The sequence below is a fragment of the Diplotaxodon limnothrissa genome, linkage group LG6, assembly GCF_057381915.1.
Source record: "Diplotaxodon limnothrissa isolate DT_005_m linkage group LG6, D_limnothrissa_male_GT1.1, whole genome shotgun sequence".
Taxonomy (NCBI): domain Eukaryota; kingdom Metazoa; phylum Chordata; class Actinopteri; order Cichliformes; family Cichlidae; genus Diplotaxodon; species Diplotaxodon limnothrissa.
Window position 1 is genome coordinate 35,565,299 of NC_140601.1, and position 17,895 is coordinate 35,583,193.

The window sequence follows — 17,895 nt, forward strand, 5'->3', positions numbered from 1 at the left end:
AACAACAGGCTATCCACTGATGTCCGTAACCTCACTCGACTGCCTCATGTTGCACCGTGTAGTCCTTTAAGTTTAAATTACTGTCTGTGATTTTCAAATTGTAAGCCGCTGATATTTTAGATACCGGAACTTTCCTCTGTGGGAAATAGGTAGGTATGGTGTAGCTATATTAAGTGGTTTGGACCAAAAGTCCCCATATTTGAGCACAAAAAATAAATAATAATAATAGTAATAATGCTTTTGTTGATGTTCATCTATTTGTTTTCTTCTTTTATACACCCCAACTACACCACGTTAATAGAAGTGAGTAGTAGTAGTAGAAATAGTAATGAACTCTAAAAACCAAGAATGGGTAGTAACCGTTAACCATTTGTTCATTTTTGAACATATTGACGACTGTGTGTGTAGGAAACAATTTTTAAAAAAAATCATATATTTGAAATTAACAGTAACTTTCGAAATATATATAAGGCAAAGCATGTGGTTCATTATTTCTCTCTGAAATTTAGTAAAGTAGAAGAAAAGTGGCATACAGCTGAAATACTCATTAGTACATCAATGTACATGTGTCAGTACAGTGAGATAATACAAGTCCCGCACAACTGTCGAACAACACGTTATCACACAGTACAAAATTTTCGGTGGACATAACACTTTCTACAACTCCGAGATTATCGGAGTTTACGTTACTGCTGCAGCGGATCTAAACAACTCATTTTCCCATAGTTGTACGCTTCCGCTGCATACGCTAAGCATGACGTACGAACGTCATGGAAATACGAGCCAATAGGATACGCCTGATCTTGGAGTAACACGTCATTCTAGTGGAGTGCATACCCGGCTGATAGGGAGTGATCTCGTCAACGTCGTCTCTGTGTCCTCTCGGGCATCCGTCTCCATTTACCTCCAGATGCTGTAACTCGTTTCGAACCGAACAGTTTCTTTATTGTTGTCCATACCTAAGCTCAACTTAATATAAAAGGTAAGAGCTCGCCTTAAATTTCTTCGAAAGTAGACCGCCCGAATTCAGCTTTCATTTACGAAGGGACAGGAAGTAGGTTAATGCTACATTCCATTAGCTAACCCGGTGTCGTTAGCATGCAGATGAGTGCCAGAGAAGTAAAGAGAGACGGTTTTACAGCGAAGATTAATAAAATAAGGCCAACTGTTAAACTAGTCTGTCTTCTATAAACGCCACTGCTGTTATGTTGTGTTTTGGCTATCAGCATACAAAGCGTAAATAAGCATTTGAATGAGTACGAGTTCTGATAAAGACCAACTCTCACTGGTGGCTTCGTTGCTGATAATACGTGGCCTGTGTGTTGTGTTGAAATCTATTCAGATTCATAAAATTCGAAAAGTTGCTTAAAATTTTGACTTTTCTTTTGTTTTTTCCGTATTTCCTTGTACTTTGTTTAAAAAAATATACATTTTTTTTTAAAAAGGACAAAATCTTTTCCTCATTCCAAACTTGAATATGTCATTAGATTGTGCGGGGGCTTTTTAGTTTCTTTGCCTTAAGCATTGCAATCTTAAGCGGTCAGGCGTAGTAGTAATAGAGTTGAAGAGAAATTCGAGTCATTAATTTGGTGACAGCATTAATAAAAATAAAATACACAGAAAAACAGTATTTGCAGAAATTAGTTGTCATTCCCAAATATTACAGTCAGTAAGGAAAGTTTGTGTATTAAGCGCATTTTGTAAACAATGAAAGTGCATGCTTTCAATAATTTACAACAATAGATTAGTTAATCAAAGAATAACAATAGCCTGTATACCTAAACTACTGCAAAGTGGCTTAGAGCAATACAACAAATGAGTAAAAAAAACCAATAGATTTCCCTGTGAATATAAATTAGTTGTACAAGTTCATCTTAGTTGTGTGAATCTATACTACCTTTTCTGTTTGTTTTATGAGATGAGAATTTCTGGACCCTGTGCTGTCAGTCTTGGCTCTGGGGTATGTTGTAACACATAAGTTAGTTGGCTGAACTGGGAAAAAATTACAACAGATAATGTAATGTGTGAATAATAAAAACTCTTATATAATTTAATCCACGTTAAACACGTTGCATGTTTTTGCAGTCCTTTGATGTTTATTCTTGACTATGCAGCTTCACATAGTCATGAGAAAGAATGAGAGTATACAGTTGCTACAACAGCATGCTTGGCAATGATTTGCAAAAGGCGTCACCAATGTTTCAGTGACGTCCGCTAACAAAGGTAGAGCTTTAAAATACCTGCAGGATTCCTCCGCACTCTTTGAAAACTTGCTGGTCAGGTTTTCTAATGTTAAAATTTGTGCGTCATGCTTTCGAAAATCCGTTCCTTTTTATAGCACACGAGAGAAAAGATCACAGGTATAAAGAGTAGGCGCTGACTGCAGCTAGCAGAAGAAAGCCGGTACACAGCAGAGAGGGAACATCGGAAGATTTGGAGTGGTACCGTTTGGATTACCACTTCCACGCTTATTATTTTAATTCTTCAGCGGGACTGATAACCTCACTGTGTTACTTTGGGGGATCTTTTCCTTCTGAAGATCAGTGATGACAACCTACCAGGAGTTCATTCAACAAAATGAGGACAGAGATGGGGTGAGATTCAGCTGGAACCTCTGGCCCTCGAGCCGCCTTGAAGCCACCAGGCTGGTAGTCCCTGTCTCCTGCCTCTTCACACCTCTCAAAGAGAGGCCCAACTTGCCACCGGTCCAGTATGAGCCAGTTCTTTGCAGCCGGGCCAACTGTAAGGCAGTGCTCAACCCACTATGGTGAGTTTCACAGAAAAACAGTACTCTAGCTTATAAAGTGTATCCTTTTGAATGTTTATTTTAATCATGCGTTTTGGTATATGTATGTGATATAATTTCCTTGACTTTTAGTATTTTAGTTTCATCATTTAAAGCCACAGATGTCTGTTCCTGACATTTATTTACTAAAGTGTTATATTTGCAAATGTAAATGTGAGTGAAAGGAGATGCAGGGATTTGAATTTGACTTTTTTTTCTAACACATCAGCACTTCTAAATGCTGAGGTGTTCTTAGTATTGGGTGTGGTGCATGAGAACTGCAAACACTAAATACACCTTGTGTATATTTCAGTCACAGCCACACTTATGACAATTAGATACAACCTCTATTTTCTTACTTTTATTCTTATTTTTTACAGTCAAGTTGACTTCAGAGCAAAAATATGGGCCTGCAACTTCTGCTTCCAGAGAAACCCTGTAAGTACTGTGGCTGAGAGCATAGTTTAGTCTTGCTGCTATTTGAAACGTATCGCTGCCAAAACGTGTCTCTGCATTCATAACTTAATGCTGATGAGCTACATTCCTTTTTTAGGTTGGTTAATCTTGATATCTTTCTGTGTGTGTGTGTGTGTGTGTGTGTGTGTGTGTGTGTGTGTGTGTGTGTGTGTGCGCGCACGCGCGCAGTTCCCTCCCTCTTACGCAGGCATATCAGACGTGAACCAGCCAGCTGAGCTTATGCCACAGTTTTCTACAATTGAGTACATAGTACAGGTAAATACTGCATACATGTCTGCACTCTGACCTTAACAATTTGTATTAAGTCCAGAAGATGTAAGGTATAAAGGTCAACATTAACAGTTTTCAGTAGTATCACATATGTTTTTTTAGGGATGCCTTATTTTTGACAGTGACAGATGTAATAACAGAAAAGTAGACCTAAGTTAAATTATACAGGTAGCTGTAATAAACATTTTAAATGGTAATTATAAAAGCAAAACCACTTTGAGCCTGACGTCTGTTGTGGTTGGCATTTGTAACAATACTACTACTAGTTTATAATGTGTAGTGTATTCAGAAAGTATGACTATGAGCTTCTGATGTTCACATGCCATCTCTGCTAGTGCCGGTAATATAGAAATATATACGAAGCAAGCAGCAAACCACACAGCACCACATGAAAACATAAACAATAGTCTCAATTGTTTTTCACTATGTGATTATGACTGTTTGGATACAATGTGATTTCATCAGTTTTTGACTTTAGTCTCCTGCCTCTTTACAGCGTGGTCCTGCAGCTCCTCTCATCTTCCTGTATGTGGTGGACACATGTTTGGAAGAAGAAGATCTCCAGGCTCTCAAGGAGTCTCTCCAGATGTCTCTCAGTCTGCTGCCCCCCAACGCTCTTGTGGGCCTCATCACATTTGGCCGCATGGTTCAAGTTCATGAGCTGAGCTGCGAGGGGATTGCTAAGAGCTATGTGTTCCGAGGCACCAAGGATCTTACCGCCAAACAGATACAGGTAAGTCCAGCCAAAGGCCTTTGGTAGTCTGGTGTGAGTGACACACTTATTAGGGGGGAAAAAACAGGAAGTCCATTTAGATTAAAAAGTACAAAAAACAAGGTTAGCTATTGTTAAACGTGTAAAACCTTTGCTTTTCATTTCAGGAGATGCTGGGTTTAACAAAGCCAGCTGTAACAGGACAACAAGGTCGTCCTTTGGCCCCTCAGGATGCTGCTGCCACTTGCAAGTACGTCGGAGCACAAACAATTCATGTTTGTCAGTTGATGGTTATTGTTTACAAAAAAAGCAAAGCACTTTTTTTTTTCTAAAACGTGTGTGTGTGTCTTATATTCAGGTTTCTTCAGCCTGTGCATCGAGTCGATATGAATCTGACAGATTTGCTGGGAGAGCTTCAGAGAGACCCGTGGCCTGTCCCTCAGGGTAAACGGCCACTCCGATCCACTGGTGTTGCGCTGTCTGTCGCTGTCGGCCTGCTGGAGGTACGAAAGACAAAAAACTGTCTCTTACATTAAGTGCATACAAGTGATGCTGTACTGTCAATAATCTGAAATGGAACACATAAAGCCATTTATGATCACAGAAACAGTCATTTACAAGGTTTATCTACAACTAAAGCAAATACAGTAATTCACAGCAACCTGAACTTTAGCTTCTTAAAGACAATTGTGCCACATGTACCTCTTCCGAACAGCACACGCTGTCTGATAATGATCAGACAAACAGTAAATATTCTCTGTCCGTTCAAAGGCTGTTACCTATTTGCCTTGTGCTTTTTTTTTTCCCTCCACTGTCAACCACCCTTTTTGTACTGCTAATCTGTGTGGTTATATAACTGATAGTACAACAGAACATTCCCCAGCTGTACTAGAATACATTTTGCTCTTTCACTGACTTCAGATTCACTGATTTGTCTTAAGGGATATGACTAAATGAATGAGTCTTTTATTTATTTATTTTTTCCATGTAAAGGAGAACCGCAAACAGCTTTTGGCATCAAGTATCAGCTGGCTCATTTGTTTGTTCTCTTTGAATGATAACTCTTTGTCCCTTTGGTAAATGAATCAGCCTTTATATAGAATGTGTTATCAAATACAGACATCATATTTAATACTCTGATGGTCATAGTCAAAAAAGGGACCCTTTTGGGTCCCCTTGGATTTTTGATTCTCAATATATCAGTCATTTTAAAGACTAGTTGCATGAAACTTGGCTAGGATGTGCATTTTAGCATTATTTTTAAAATTCATTGATCCCCTCTATGGTGTTGTGTATAGTAAAGGAGATTCACATAAGTGTTACCATCTGTGGTCCTCGTACCATTTTGGGTCCCATTGACTCCCATTATAATCACATATTTTCGATATACTGTAATCCTGACATGTGATAATTTTTTTCTCGTGAATACCTAATGGATCTAAGCCTCAGGCTTCAAAATAAAGGAAAAATATGTTTTGGATCCAATGAGCACAATATTAGGTACAGCACCACCATAGACATTTTCAGTGGTTTTGAATGCAGGACATGGTTATCTTATTATGCAAAATACATGACAATAAAACAGCTGACCACCATAAAATAGTCTCGATGTAGTGGAACTGATATAAGAGAGTGGTGTGAATGTGATTGAGAATATATTTATAATATATATTACGGGTTTCCCCCCCCCCCAAAATAAATAAATAAAAAATAAACAGGGGTCTTTATGACAATAAAGCTATAAAAACATAAAAAATATTTACAAATTTATGAAAAACTTTATATCTGTGGTTAGGTCTGAAGTTGTTTAAAAGATCTGATGTGAAAAAAAATGAAAAAACAATTCATAAAATTCATTGCTATATCACCTTTTGGATGGGGACCATTTTGGGTCCCGAGGGATACCAATGGAAGTATATTGCAAAAACTCTTATTGCTCCAAAAATAATAATGCATCCAAATCAATTCTATTCTGAATTCTTTACCTATCCAAGGCTCTAATAACCCCATGCCAAGTAGTTCCATTTGCAACTCATTTTTTGAAAATATTGCATATTATGGTTTTTTACCCCAAAAAGAAAATAAACAGGGGTCTTTATGACAATAAAGCCATAAAAACATAAAAAATATTGAGAAAATTATGAAAAACTTTATATCAGTGGTTAGGTCTGAAGTTGTTTAAAAGATCTGGTGTGAAAAAAACTGAAAAAAAAATTCATAAAATTCATTGCTATATCACCTTTTGGATGGGGACCATTTTGGGTCCCGAGGACCATAAAAGGGTGTAAATTTGAAAAACTCTTATTGCTCCAAAAATAATAATGCATCCAAATCAATTCTATTCTGAATTCTTTACCTATCCAAGGCTCTAATAACCTCATGCCAAGTAGTTCCATTTGCAACTCATTTTTTGAAAATATTGCATATTGTGGTTTTTTACCCCCCAAAGAAAATAAACAGGGGTCTTTATGACAATAAAGCCATAAAAACCTAAAAAATATTGAGAAAATTATGAAAAACTTTATATCAGTGGATAGGTCTGAAGTTGTTTAAAAGATCTGGTGTGAAAAAAACTGAAAAAAAAATTCATAAAATTCATTGCTATATCACCTTTTGGATGGGGACCATTTTGGGCCCCGAGGACCATAAAAGGGTGTAAATTTGAAAAACTCTTATTGCTCCAAAAATAATAATGCATCCAAATCAATTCTATTCTGAATTCTTTACCTATCCAAGGCTCTAATAACCTCATGCCAAGTAGTTCCATTTGCAACTCATTTTTTGAAAATATTGCATATTATGGTTTTTTACCCCCCAAAATATAAACAGGGGTCTTTATGACAATAAAGCCATAAAAACCTAAAAAAATGTAAAAAAAATTAAGAAAAACTTTATATCAGTGGATAGGTCTGAAGTTGTTTAAAAGATCTGATGTGAAAAAAAATGAAAAATTAATTCATATATGATATTGCTATATCACCTTTTGGATGGGGACCCCTTTGGGTCCCAAGGGATACCAATGGATGTATATTGTAAAAACTCTTATTGCTCCAAAAATAATAATGCATCCAAATCAATTCTGTTCTGAATTCTTTACCTATCCAAGGCTCTAATAACCTCATGCCAAGTAGTTCCATTTGCAACTCATTTTTTGAAAATATTGCATATTATGGTTTTTTACCCCCCAAAAAACAGGGGTTTTTATGACAATAAAGCCATAAAAACCTAAAAAATATGAAAAAAATTATGAAAAACTTTATATCAGTGGATAGGTCTGAAGTTGTTTAAAAGATCTGATGTGAAAAAAAAAGAAAAAAAAATTCATAAAATCCATTGCTATATCACCTTTTGGATGGGGACCATTTTGGGTCCCGATGACCGTAAAAGGGTGTAAATTCTGACGACCATGCAAGAGTTAAAGCAAATTCCTGCTGCTTGGTGGCTACTTGGTTGAGTTCCAAATATTTCACTATCTCAGACCTTCCCAGACTCTTGGACTCTGGACCTCACTGTTGGAAGAGTTGGTTATGACGTCTGCCCTTTGCTTACACGTGTTCCTTGAACCATTTATTCTAACTCGTTCCCTTAATTCAACATTTATGCTTTTATGGTTCATTTTCAAATGGACTGGTTAATGATGTTTTATTTTGTGATGTAAATTCCACTTGCACATATTGGTTGTTATAAAAGCAAAAAAGTTTTGACGATATATTTTACACGAGATCACAGAATTGCTGAATGTTAACTTGGGGTATAATGATACTTGCACTAACTGAAGTCCATTTCCTGTCTCCTCAGGGTACATTCCCCAACACAGGGGCTCGTGTGATGCTTTTTATTGGAGGACCACCCACCCAGGGCCCTGGAATGGTGGTGGGAGATGAGCTGAAAACTCCAATTCGTTCCTGGCATGACATCCAGAAAGACAATGCTCGCCATCTGAAAAAGGCCACCAAGGTAAGCATGCAGTAGTACTTGTATTTGATTGAAACCTTTCCTTGCATATTACATAAATTTAACGTGTTTGTTTGTTTTTCACAGTATTATGAAGCCTTGGCCAATCGTTCAGCAACAAATGGCCACAGTATTGATATCTATGCCTGCGCCCTAGACCAGACTGGACTGCTTGAAATGAAGTGCTTATCTAATCTCACTGGGTAAGTAAGCACTATTTATTACATTCATTGAAGGTGTGTAATTGCATTAGTATGCCCTTTTAAAAAAATAATTAAGAATCTTGACAATTTATTGTGCTGTGTTTCAGGGGGCACATTGTGATGGGAGACTCCTTCAATACCTCATTGTTCAAACAAACCTTCCAGAGAGTCTTTAGTAAGGACTACAATGGTGACTTCCGCATGGCCTTTGGAGGTGTCCTGGAAGTCAAGGTAAAGGCTTGATTTAGTCCTTTGAGTTATACGTGTGATTACTTTCTATATTGGGATTTGTAATGATAGAACAAAGGTAACATATATTAGCTGTTGAAAACGTTAACTGTATTTCTTTCTCTGTCTGGCTTTATAGACCTCGAGAGAGCTGAAGGTTTCCGGTGCAATTGGACCGTGTGTTTCACTCAACTCAAAGTCTCCCTGTGTATCAGAGAATGTGAGTGACTGAGCCAGATATGATTTGGATTCTTTACTGTCATGTTGAGTAATCTGGGATATTTATCAAATTGCACTCTCTGTTTTGTGCAGGAATTGGGCATTGGTGGCACCAGCCAATGGAAGGTGTGCGGTCTCAACCCCTCCACTACTTTGGGCATCTATTTTGAAGTTGTGAATCAGGTAAAATAAGAACTTGAACCTCAGCATTTTAGCTAGATAGAATTACAGTAAGCTGATAAGAGTGGAAATGTTAGGAGGCCAAACAATGAATAGTTGTAATGAAGAATTGTGGCTTTGTTTAGTAAAAGATTCTTCAGACAAAGGCTTTTTGTGTCTCTGTATGGGTTTTTCTTTTCTTCTTTTTTTCCCCCCTTTCCCAGTAAAATAGAAATGATTGTCGACTGCATTCTTACTGTTTCTACTGTTTTGTGTTTGCAGCACAATGCACCAGTCCCTCAGGGTGGACGTGGGGCAGTCCAGTTTGTAACCCAGTACCAGCACTCAAACACACAAAGAAGGATACGGGTCACCACCATCGCCAGGAAGTAAGACTCCTGTTTTATTGTTCATCTAAATTGATATGAAACATGATTAACTAGACTGCACCTAAAATGTACTTAAATTTGGTATGTTCTCAATAAAGTAATTGCTGGGAGTGTAAAATGTTGGTTTAATGAGGCCAAGAGAATGACAACTGCATAAATATTTTCCTCTCTAGAAAGGATGTTTGCATTCCTGCAATTTAGACCAACGCCTTTGAGACCTGTTTGCATGTGCGTCATGTACACCACACCTATTCTGACCTCTGCTTCTCTGGTTTCTTCTATTCTTCTTATCTCTATCCCTCCCATTCTCTTTCTCGCTTCTCTTTCTTTCTTAAACTACTCCAGCTGGGCAGATGCCCAATCTCAGATTCAGCACATCGAATCATCCTTCGACCAAGAAGCAGCTGCAGTGCTCATGGCCCGCTTGGGCGTCTTTAGGGCAGAGTCTGAAGAGGGTCCTGATGTGTTGCGTTGGCTTGACAGGCAGCTCATCCGCCTGGTAAGTGACACTCCTACGTAGCAGAGTTTGCAACATGTTAACAATACATAGTTGGAATACTTCCGATACCCGTGTTGTGAATAGTGTTGATATTTATCTATTGTGACTCCTGATGTGAACGTCATGCATGGTACGTATTTAAACCACGTTATCTTGTTCCTTTGTTTCAGTGTCAGAAATTTGGCCAGTTCAACAAAGATGATCCGACATCTTTTAGACTGTCAGAGTCTCTGTCCCTCTATCCACAGGTAATTTCTTTCAAATGTAGCCATTATTATGATTATCATACTCCCCCCTAATTTAATTCAGTTATGCTGGAATACTCTGCTAGGAAAAACAATGTGAACATTGTGTGAACATTTTTCTCTCCTACACCTACAGTTTATGTTCCACTTGCGACGGTCACCATTCCTGCAAGTTTTCAACAACAGCCCAGATGAGTCTTCCTACTACAGGCATCACTTTGTCAGGCAAGACCTGACCCAGTCCCTGATCATGATCCAGCCCATCCTCTACTCGTACTCCTTCCACGGACCACCAGAGGTCAGCCTCATACGCTCAACACTATCATCCTATCATCAATGTTTTGTGTTACTCACTGGCAGCTGAACAGCCAGCTCCTAGCAAAAGTGTTTATATTTTTGGTGCTAAATTGTTGTGCATTGTGTCATGGATGTGTTACAGCCTGTGCTCCTGGACAGTAGCAGTATCCTGCCAGATCGAATCCTGCTGATGGACACCTTCTTCCAGCTGGTTATCTACCATGGAGAGGTAAGGCAGCAGATTTTTCAACAAATTATCCATTAAAAATGTTATTTTATATGCTTAAACTATTTACACAAAACTCTGTATGTTGTGATGCATTTGGATTTTTTTCTCTTTTTGTTCCAGACCATTGCTCAATGGCGAAAAGCAGGCTACCAAGAAATGGCAGAGTATGAGAACTTCAAACAGCTGCTGCAGGCTCCACTGGATGACGCTCAAGAGATCCTACAGACACGCTTCCCCATGCCACGCTACATTGACACTGAGCACGGAGGCTCCCAGGCTCGCTTCCTGCTCTCCAAGGTCAACCCATCGCAGACCCACAACAACCTCTATGCCTGGGGACAGGTACAGTATTAAAATATACTGTTTTATTTGCATTTGTATTTGAAACGTTTGGACTGAAATTCTCAACTAGCCTGTTTTGTTTTTAGTTTAATGAAAGGCACCAAATTTGCAGTTTTACCATAGTTATATCTTTTGCGCTACATTCAAATATGTAAATGTAAAATTCTCAAATGTAGTGGATTTGTCTCCTGCCTCATGCATACATTTTTTTTTTATTTTCCATAAAGTTTTCATTTCATCTATTTGTACAAGTATAGACTAAAATCCCAGGATTGACTTTTAAGTCTTCTGAGACATCCATCCTGATTGTTTTTCACCCACAGGACAGGCAAACTGTCAGTAAATACAGGTCTTGGATAAGCTAACCTGTAGAAGATTGCAAGCTGAAAATAGCACTAATCTCTTATTTCCCAAGTCAAGGAAGTGCTTTGTACAAATACTGCAAGAAAAGGAGAAAATCTACGGAAGTCTGAGAATAGGATTATCACCAGAGCGTGGTCTTGCATAAGCCAATCTTCAAAGCGAGCATTTTGCTCATTAAAGTGGTCAGAGTTATGTTGTGATGAGATGTGTTTGCAAAGTGAGTAAATCACCATTTTGCTCCTCCCTTGTTCCAATAGGAGACAGGAGCCCCAATCCTTACTGATGACGTGAGCCTGCAGGTCTTCATGGACCACTTGAAGAAACTGGCTGTTTCCAGCTCAGCATAGAACTCGCTATTCCACCTCAAAGAGAAAAGAATTGATACAGCATTTTTCTTCCATCGGGAACCATTAACATTTCTGCAGTTTTGTAAAGGAGCCAAACCGAGACAGTCTACTGTTTGTGCTTGTTTCAGTTTGCTGTTTGGAGGCCAATGTGATGTTTATACGACACAAAAAAGGGTGATGGCACATTGGTATATTAAAAAAAAAAAGATAGTAATAACATGTCTACTCATTTTCAATAAACAGCTTATTTATGAGAAATGTTTAGAGTTCTCCTCAACCAAACTGTCCTCATATCAATAATATCCCTACTTCTGTTTAATATTTGGTATTACCTATGAAATGCAGAATGATTAGACTAATACTTTCATCTTTTTTTTTTATAAAATATGTATCTACTGCATCAGACTGTGTATAAGGTTTAATAAGATGATTATTTGTGTCTGCTTTTGTCTATAGCTAAATTTGACATGTCTAGAAATGTTTTCATTAATAAATTATAATGGTACCACTTGTTTAAAAAATATCCGCAATGCTGTACCGTCTTGGTGCTGATTTCTTGTCCCGATCCAATCCAACTTTATTTATACAGCACTTTAAAAACAACGTGGTTGACCAAAGTGCTTTCCAGTGAAAAACTGAGTTCGCTCAAAACAGTGTTCCTCCCTGTCCAAGATGTGTACATCCTCATCCTTGAAAGAGTGTCCACTGGCCTGTAGGTGTAAATAGACTGCAGAGTCCTGGCCAGTACACATCTTGGACAGGGAGGAACGCTGGTTTGAGCGCGGAGTCAAGGAGCCCATTTACGTGAAAAGGAAAAGACCATCTCTGAATCGAGGAGGGGCCTAAGGGTACGTCTATCGCCATCTTACAATGCTGTGATTGCAGCCATTCCCCAACTCTCTGTGAATGGTACTCATGGCCATTGATCAGTCGTTGTTGATCAATGGTCATGAGAATTTGCATAATTAAGATTAAGGAACTGACCTCCCAGCCCATTGTTCCTTCAGTGGGCTGGTTTCACTCATTATGCAAATGTACTGTTTATGCGATTTGGGGAAACCTGCAGTCAGCTGAGACTGAAGAAGTCACTTGGATGAGTGACGAAACGTTTCTCCCTCAAAACGCTACGTCCAGATGAACAGAATCAACTTTTGGAGATTTATTTACCTGGATGATTGAGCATGCATCAGGAAGATCTTAAATGTTTTCTGTGGGTTTTCTCTCCCTGAATAGTTCTGAGTAATGGAAGTGGGGTGTGAATGAGACACGGCGGGTCCAGAGATCATAGTTTTGAGCCATCTTTATTGACTGCGGCTGCCAGCCGCACATGCATCACACCACAATGCAACTTGCAGCTCCAGTTACCTCCGTGCAGGTGCGTCCACACGGAACCGCAGTCCACGCCCCACCACAGGAAGTTAATCAGTTCAGCTCAGCTGTGACTATGTTCTCTATGACAAACATTTAGATATTCTTTTTTAGAGTGTACTATAATCCTGTCCTATTCACTATCTCATTCTCCACAACCCAGGTGCACTGTCAGGTGTCTCCTGAACTCAAACTTTATTATATTGTACAGCTGTGTAAAACACTGTTGCTGTTTTTTGTAGAACAGGGAAACCGCATAGTCTTTCCTTGCACTTGTATATTAGGTGTAAAATCATGTTTTGTCATCAGCTCTGGATTTTCTCTTGGCAAACATGCTCAGTGCAGACACCAAGGTTCTTGAACAGAATAAAGAATACTCTTTACTGTCTAGCACTGCAAATATGAAAGGTTGCGTGCAAGTGTGAGCACTGGAATGGCATGAACCGTGCTGCTGCTACAGTCTACATCCTCTGTGCAGATTGGACGCAACACCCAATACCCAAACAATTGTCTTTTTTTTTTTTTCATTCACTGCTACTGTATGAAAAGCCCACATAGAACACAATCCCAATCATAAAACCACTCACACACCATCTACTATCACTGTAAGCTGATTTCAGAGCACCCAGACCGTATGATTTCGAGGATCAGTGAACGGCAGATTATGAAGACTAATCCTTAGGGGCTATCTGTTTAGAGGCACATTCTACTCTTAGCAGCTTTAAGTGGAAGTTGCTGTGGAAATACAAATGAATGCTGTGTCTGTCAAGAGCTTAGCCCTTACTATGTGCGCTATGAGACTGCATATGCTTTAAAGGTATTCATGACCAAATCAAAACATAAGTGCAATGACTTTTAATCTCTTTTGACATGGGTAGCTGTGCATACTATCAAAATATCCTTGTAAATCTATGCATTTTGCAGTTAAAAATTGCTATGCTGCATGTATTTTGTGGTCATATAGAACACAGATATGAAATAATCTCCTGAAGGAAAATTTGTGTCTGTTAATCTGTGTGTCTATATACTTGGTCATCTTGATTCGTGCAAAAGCTGTCACCCAAAGATGTTCCAAGGGACAAAAGAACATTACAATTGCTTTTAATGCTTTAGTTTTTTTCCTTTTTTTTCTCTTCTTCCATCAATGATAATTCATGACGCTTGTGCCCTAGGCTTAGGAAAAGCTGTAAGGAAATGTGCCAACTTCTTTTCTCCTATTGAATCCTAACATTTCAGTTGTATTTTTATATTCCAGCAACTAGAGAAATCCATTCTGGCTTCTGTGCCTGAAAGCTAAGATGTCTATGCACTACCAGTCGAAAGTTTGGACACACCTTCTCATGGTTTCTCTCGTGGTTTTCTTTATTTTTACTGCTTTCTACATTGTATATACAAACTGAAGACATCAAATATATGAAGCAAGATATATGGATTTACGTAGCAAGTAATTATATTTTAGATTATATTTTTGAAATAGCCACCCTACACTTTGTTGACGGCCCTGCAAACCCTTGGCCTTCTCTCGATGAGATTCATGATGTAGTCATCTGAAATGGTTTTCACTTCACGGTGTGCCTTTTCAGGGTTCATTTGTGGAATTTTTTGCCTTCTTAATGGGGTTGGGACCAGCAGGTGTGTTGTGCAGAAGTCAGGTTGGTGCACAGTAGACAGTCCTATTTGACAACTATTAGAATTCATATTATGGCAAGAACCAATCAGCTAAGTAAAGAGAAATGACAGTCCATCATTACTTTAAGAACTGAAGGTCTAAAAGGGTAAAAAAATAATAATAATTCATCCGAGTCACCAGCCTCAGAAATCGCAAGTTAACAGATTAGAGCCCCACACAGAGTTGTCTGCCACACAGAGTTCCAGCAGCAGACGCATTTCTACATCAACTGTTCAGAGGAGACTTCACGAATCAAGCCTTAATGGTCAAATAGCTGCAAAGAAACCATTACTAAGGAAAAGCAACAAGCAGAAGAGATTTGTTTGGGCCAAGAAACACACGGAGTGGACATGATACCAGTGGAAATTTGTACTTTGGTCTGATGAGTCCAAATTTGAGATCTTTGGTTCCACCCGCCGTGTCTTTGTGCAACTCTGACAAGTTGAATGCATGGTCTCTACTTTCCTGTTTCCCACTGTGAAGCATGGAGGAGGTGTGATGGTGTGGGGGAGCTTTGCTTCTAACACTGTTGGGGATTTATTGAAAATTGAAGGAACACTGAACCAACATGGCTACCACAGCATCCTGCAGCAACATGCCACGCCATCCAGTGAACAGCAGTGACAATGTGTGAACTACCTCAGCTGCAAGATGATTTTTTGCATTTAGTATCTCTTACAGCATCCTGACTATGACTGTGAAGAGTATGGCGACAACTGTGGACACAAGGTCAAAGCCAAGAACCCATGGACATGAGCAAATGCTGTATTTCCTTCCCTTAAGATACTCTGCCAGGCCTTTACTGCCTTCAGGTGTTGATTGTTTGTGACTCTTCCTCAACTCAGTTTTGTCTTCAGTGATTGAAAGTATGCCATATGGCAGCGGTCCCCAACCTTTTTTGCGCCACGGAACAGTTTATGTCCGACAATATTTTCACGGACCGGCCTTTAAATACAACAAAATAAAACCAGTACCGGTACCTAAGAAGAATTATTCATAACACACAGGAAAAGACCCAGGGAAACCGAGTTAACGATAAAAACGCTTAAAAAAAATGATAAAACTCCTGAAAAGCATAAATTTCACACCCGAGCCTCAACTCTCGCGGCCTGGTACCAAACGACTCACGACCGTGGCTCGGGGACCGCTGCTGTATGGCCATGCCTCAAGAAACTCCTGGTTTGCTTTAACAGTATTCTTTAAGTCATTAGGACTGTAATCCCTTCTGAGCAGATAGTATGGACACTGCAGAATTAATCCTGCTACTTCTATCAGCAATCACATTATCAGTAAACACTAATGACCCGGTTCCATTGGCCCTTCCATAACATTGCCACCATGTTTGATAGATAATTTGGTATTCTTTGGATTATAAGATGTTTCTCTCCTTTTATACACTTTCCTCTTCTCATCATTCTAGTTCAAGTTAATCTTGGTTTCATCTGTCCAGAGATTTTTTTCTTTGCAGTACTGCACATGCTCTTTTAGATGTTTTCTGGCTAAATATAATCTTCCTGATCTTCAGTGTAATCACTGGTCTGCAACTTATTATGAAATCTCTGCATTTCCATTCATGTATGTCTCTTGATTGTAGACTCTGAAAATAATATACCTACCTCCTTGTGACATCCTCTCACTCCTGTTTGGTCACAGACGTTTAATTTGCAGGATATTTTGAAGCGGTAACCAAAGAAAAGAGTATTGTGATCATCCTTTTTGGCTCCCATTCCTGCTTTTCCAGGCTTTTTAGTGTTGCTGAGCTGACCACTGCATTCATTCTTTTTAAGAATGTACCAGATAATTGATTTGGGCACCCCTAAATATTTTGCTATCTATCTGATTTTGACTTTTCAGGGTAATGATGTCCTCCTTCATTCTCACTGACATTCTTTTGGATTTCATCTTGAGAGTTCCAGGGAATAGCTGGATTAAACAATGCAACTACAAGTACAACACTTGGAATTAACTCCAGATCTTTTATATGTCTAATCTGTCATAAAGTAATGAGGGAACTAGTATTTTTGTCAGTCATCTGTCTAATTTCCTTTGAGCCTCTAAAAATGAGTATAAAAATGTTCATTATTCCTAAACAGTCAGTGCAATACTTTTGTTAAATCCCTTGGATTAAAGATGAAAGTCTTCAGTTTTTGCATACCAATGAGATACTTACATAGGTCTGCTAAGTGCAGTATTATACCACAGAAGTACTGCTATGAACCACTGTACATCCTGTCACTCCTGTTTGGCCACAGATAATTTGGCTAAAGTGAGAGTACACTACATCCATTCTCTGGATCTACTCTGGATCTACTCTGTGGTCTCCTCCTTGCTACACTGCCTTGCTACTTTTCTTTCTCTTCTGTGAGGGGGTTTGTTTTACAATAGTCATATTTACACTTGTGGCATAAGCAGATTTTGACTTGTAGATGGATTACTGTCCATGCAGTGCCTCCCAAGATAAAAAAAAAAAATCAAATCAAATAAAAAATATATATTTTGGAGAGTAAAACTATCTGAAATAGTATCTACTTTGATCACAATTTGTAATTAGTTGAAGTGCTTGAACAATTGTGCTTAGCCATTTGCCTTAATGCCCTAAACATTTGCCAGTGCTAACAAAGAATGAGAAATGCCATTCCCAATGTGCACAAGTAAAAAAAACACTGCTTTGTTTTACATGCTTTGACAACTTCAGCTACCATCCAAAAACTGAAAGCCCTGGCTGTTCCAAAGTTATAGTTCCTAACCAAGAGTATACTTTAAAAAAAAAAGCTGGACTTTAAGTACAAGAAAACTAGAGAACATCTATTTTGCTTAGCTTTATACTACGTTGATATGAATACTGAATCAGTCTTAATTTCCGTTGGTGGATGCCGTGTGCATAGCAAAACTCTCTGACACATTTACGAACTGAATTATTGTGCTCAAAGTCTTGGTTGGATGTGTGATTGGATTTCCCACATTACAGGAAAAGACTGGTTAACTTAAAAGCGTGGATTAACTTCTTGTCACGAGCTTAAGAGACGGCCTATGACCATCACAGAGATGTCATAAGCAGTTTACCATACTGTAGACAAGTGCAGGGCCTTAAAAATTATTTGACTCCTGAGCTCTTAGTTTGTTGCACATTTTTCACATAT

The 17,895-nt window shown here is 38.7% G+C and overlaps 1 protein-coding gene across 1 annotated transcript; it reads left to right on the plus strand.

The window, feature by feature from the left end:
• The first annotated feature begins 837 nt into the window (after nucleotides 1-837).
• sec23b (SEC23 homolog B, coat complex II component) lies at nucleotides 838-12,018 on the plus strand. The gene is made up of 19 exons (XM_085356322.1): nucleotides 838-982; nucleotides 2,540-2,767; nucleotides 3,166-3,223; nucleotides 3,431-3,517; nucleotides 4,029-4,265; nucleotides 4,412-4,494; nucleotides 4,603-4,747; nucleotides 8,043-8,201; nucleotides 8,286-8,401; nucleotides 8,509-8,632; nucleotides 8,769-8,849; nucleotides 8,942-9,031; nucleotides 9,290-9,396; nucleotides 9,742-9,895; nucleotides 10,066-10,143; nucleotides 10,277-10,438; nucleotides 10,580-10,666; nucleotides 10,787-11,008; nucleotides 11,629-12,018. The coding sequence occupies exons 2-19, from the start codon at nucleotides 2,547-2,549 to the stop codon at nucleotides 11,716-11,718; spliced, it is 2,301 nt and encodes a 766-aa protein (XP_085212448.1). The 5' UTR covers nucleotides 838-982; nucleotides 2,540-2,546; the 3' UTR covers nucleotides 11,719-12,018.
• The last annotated feature ends 5,877 nt before the right edge of the window (nucleotides 12,019-17,895 follow it).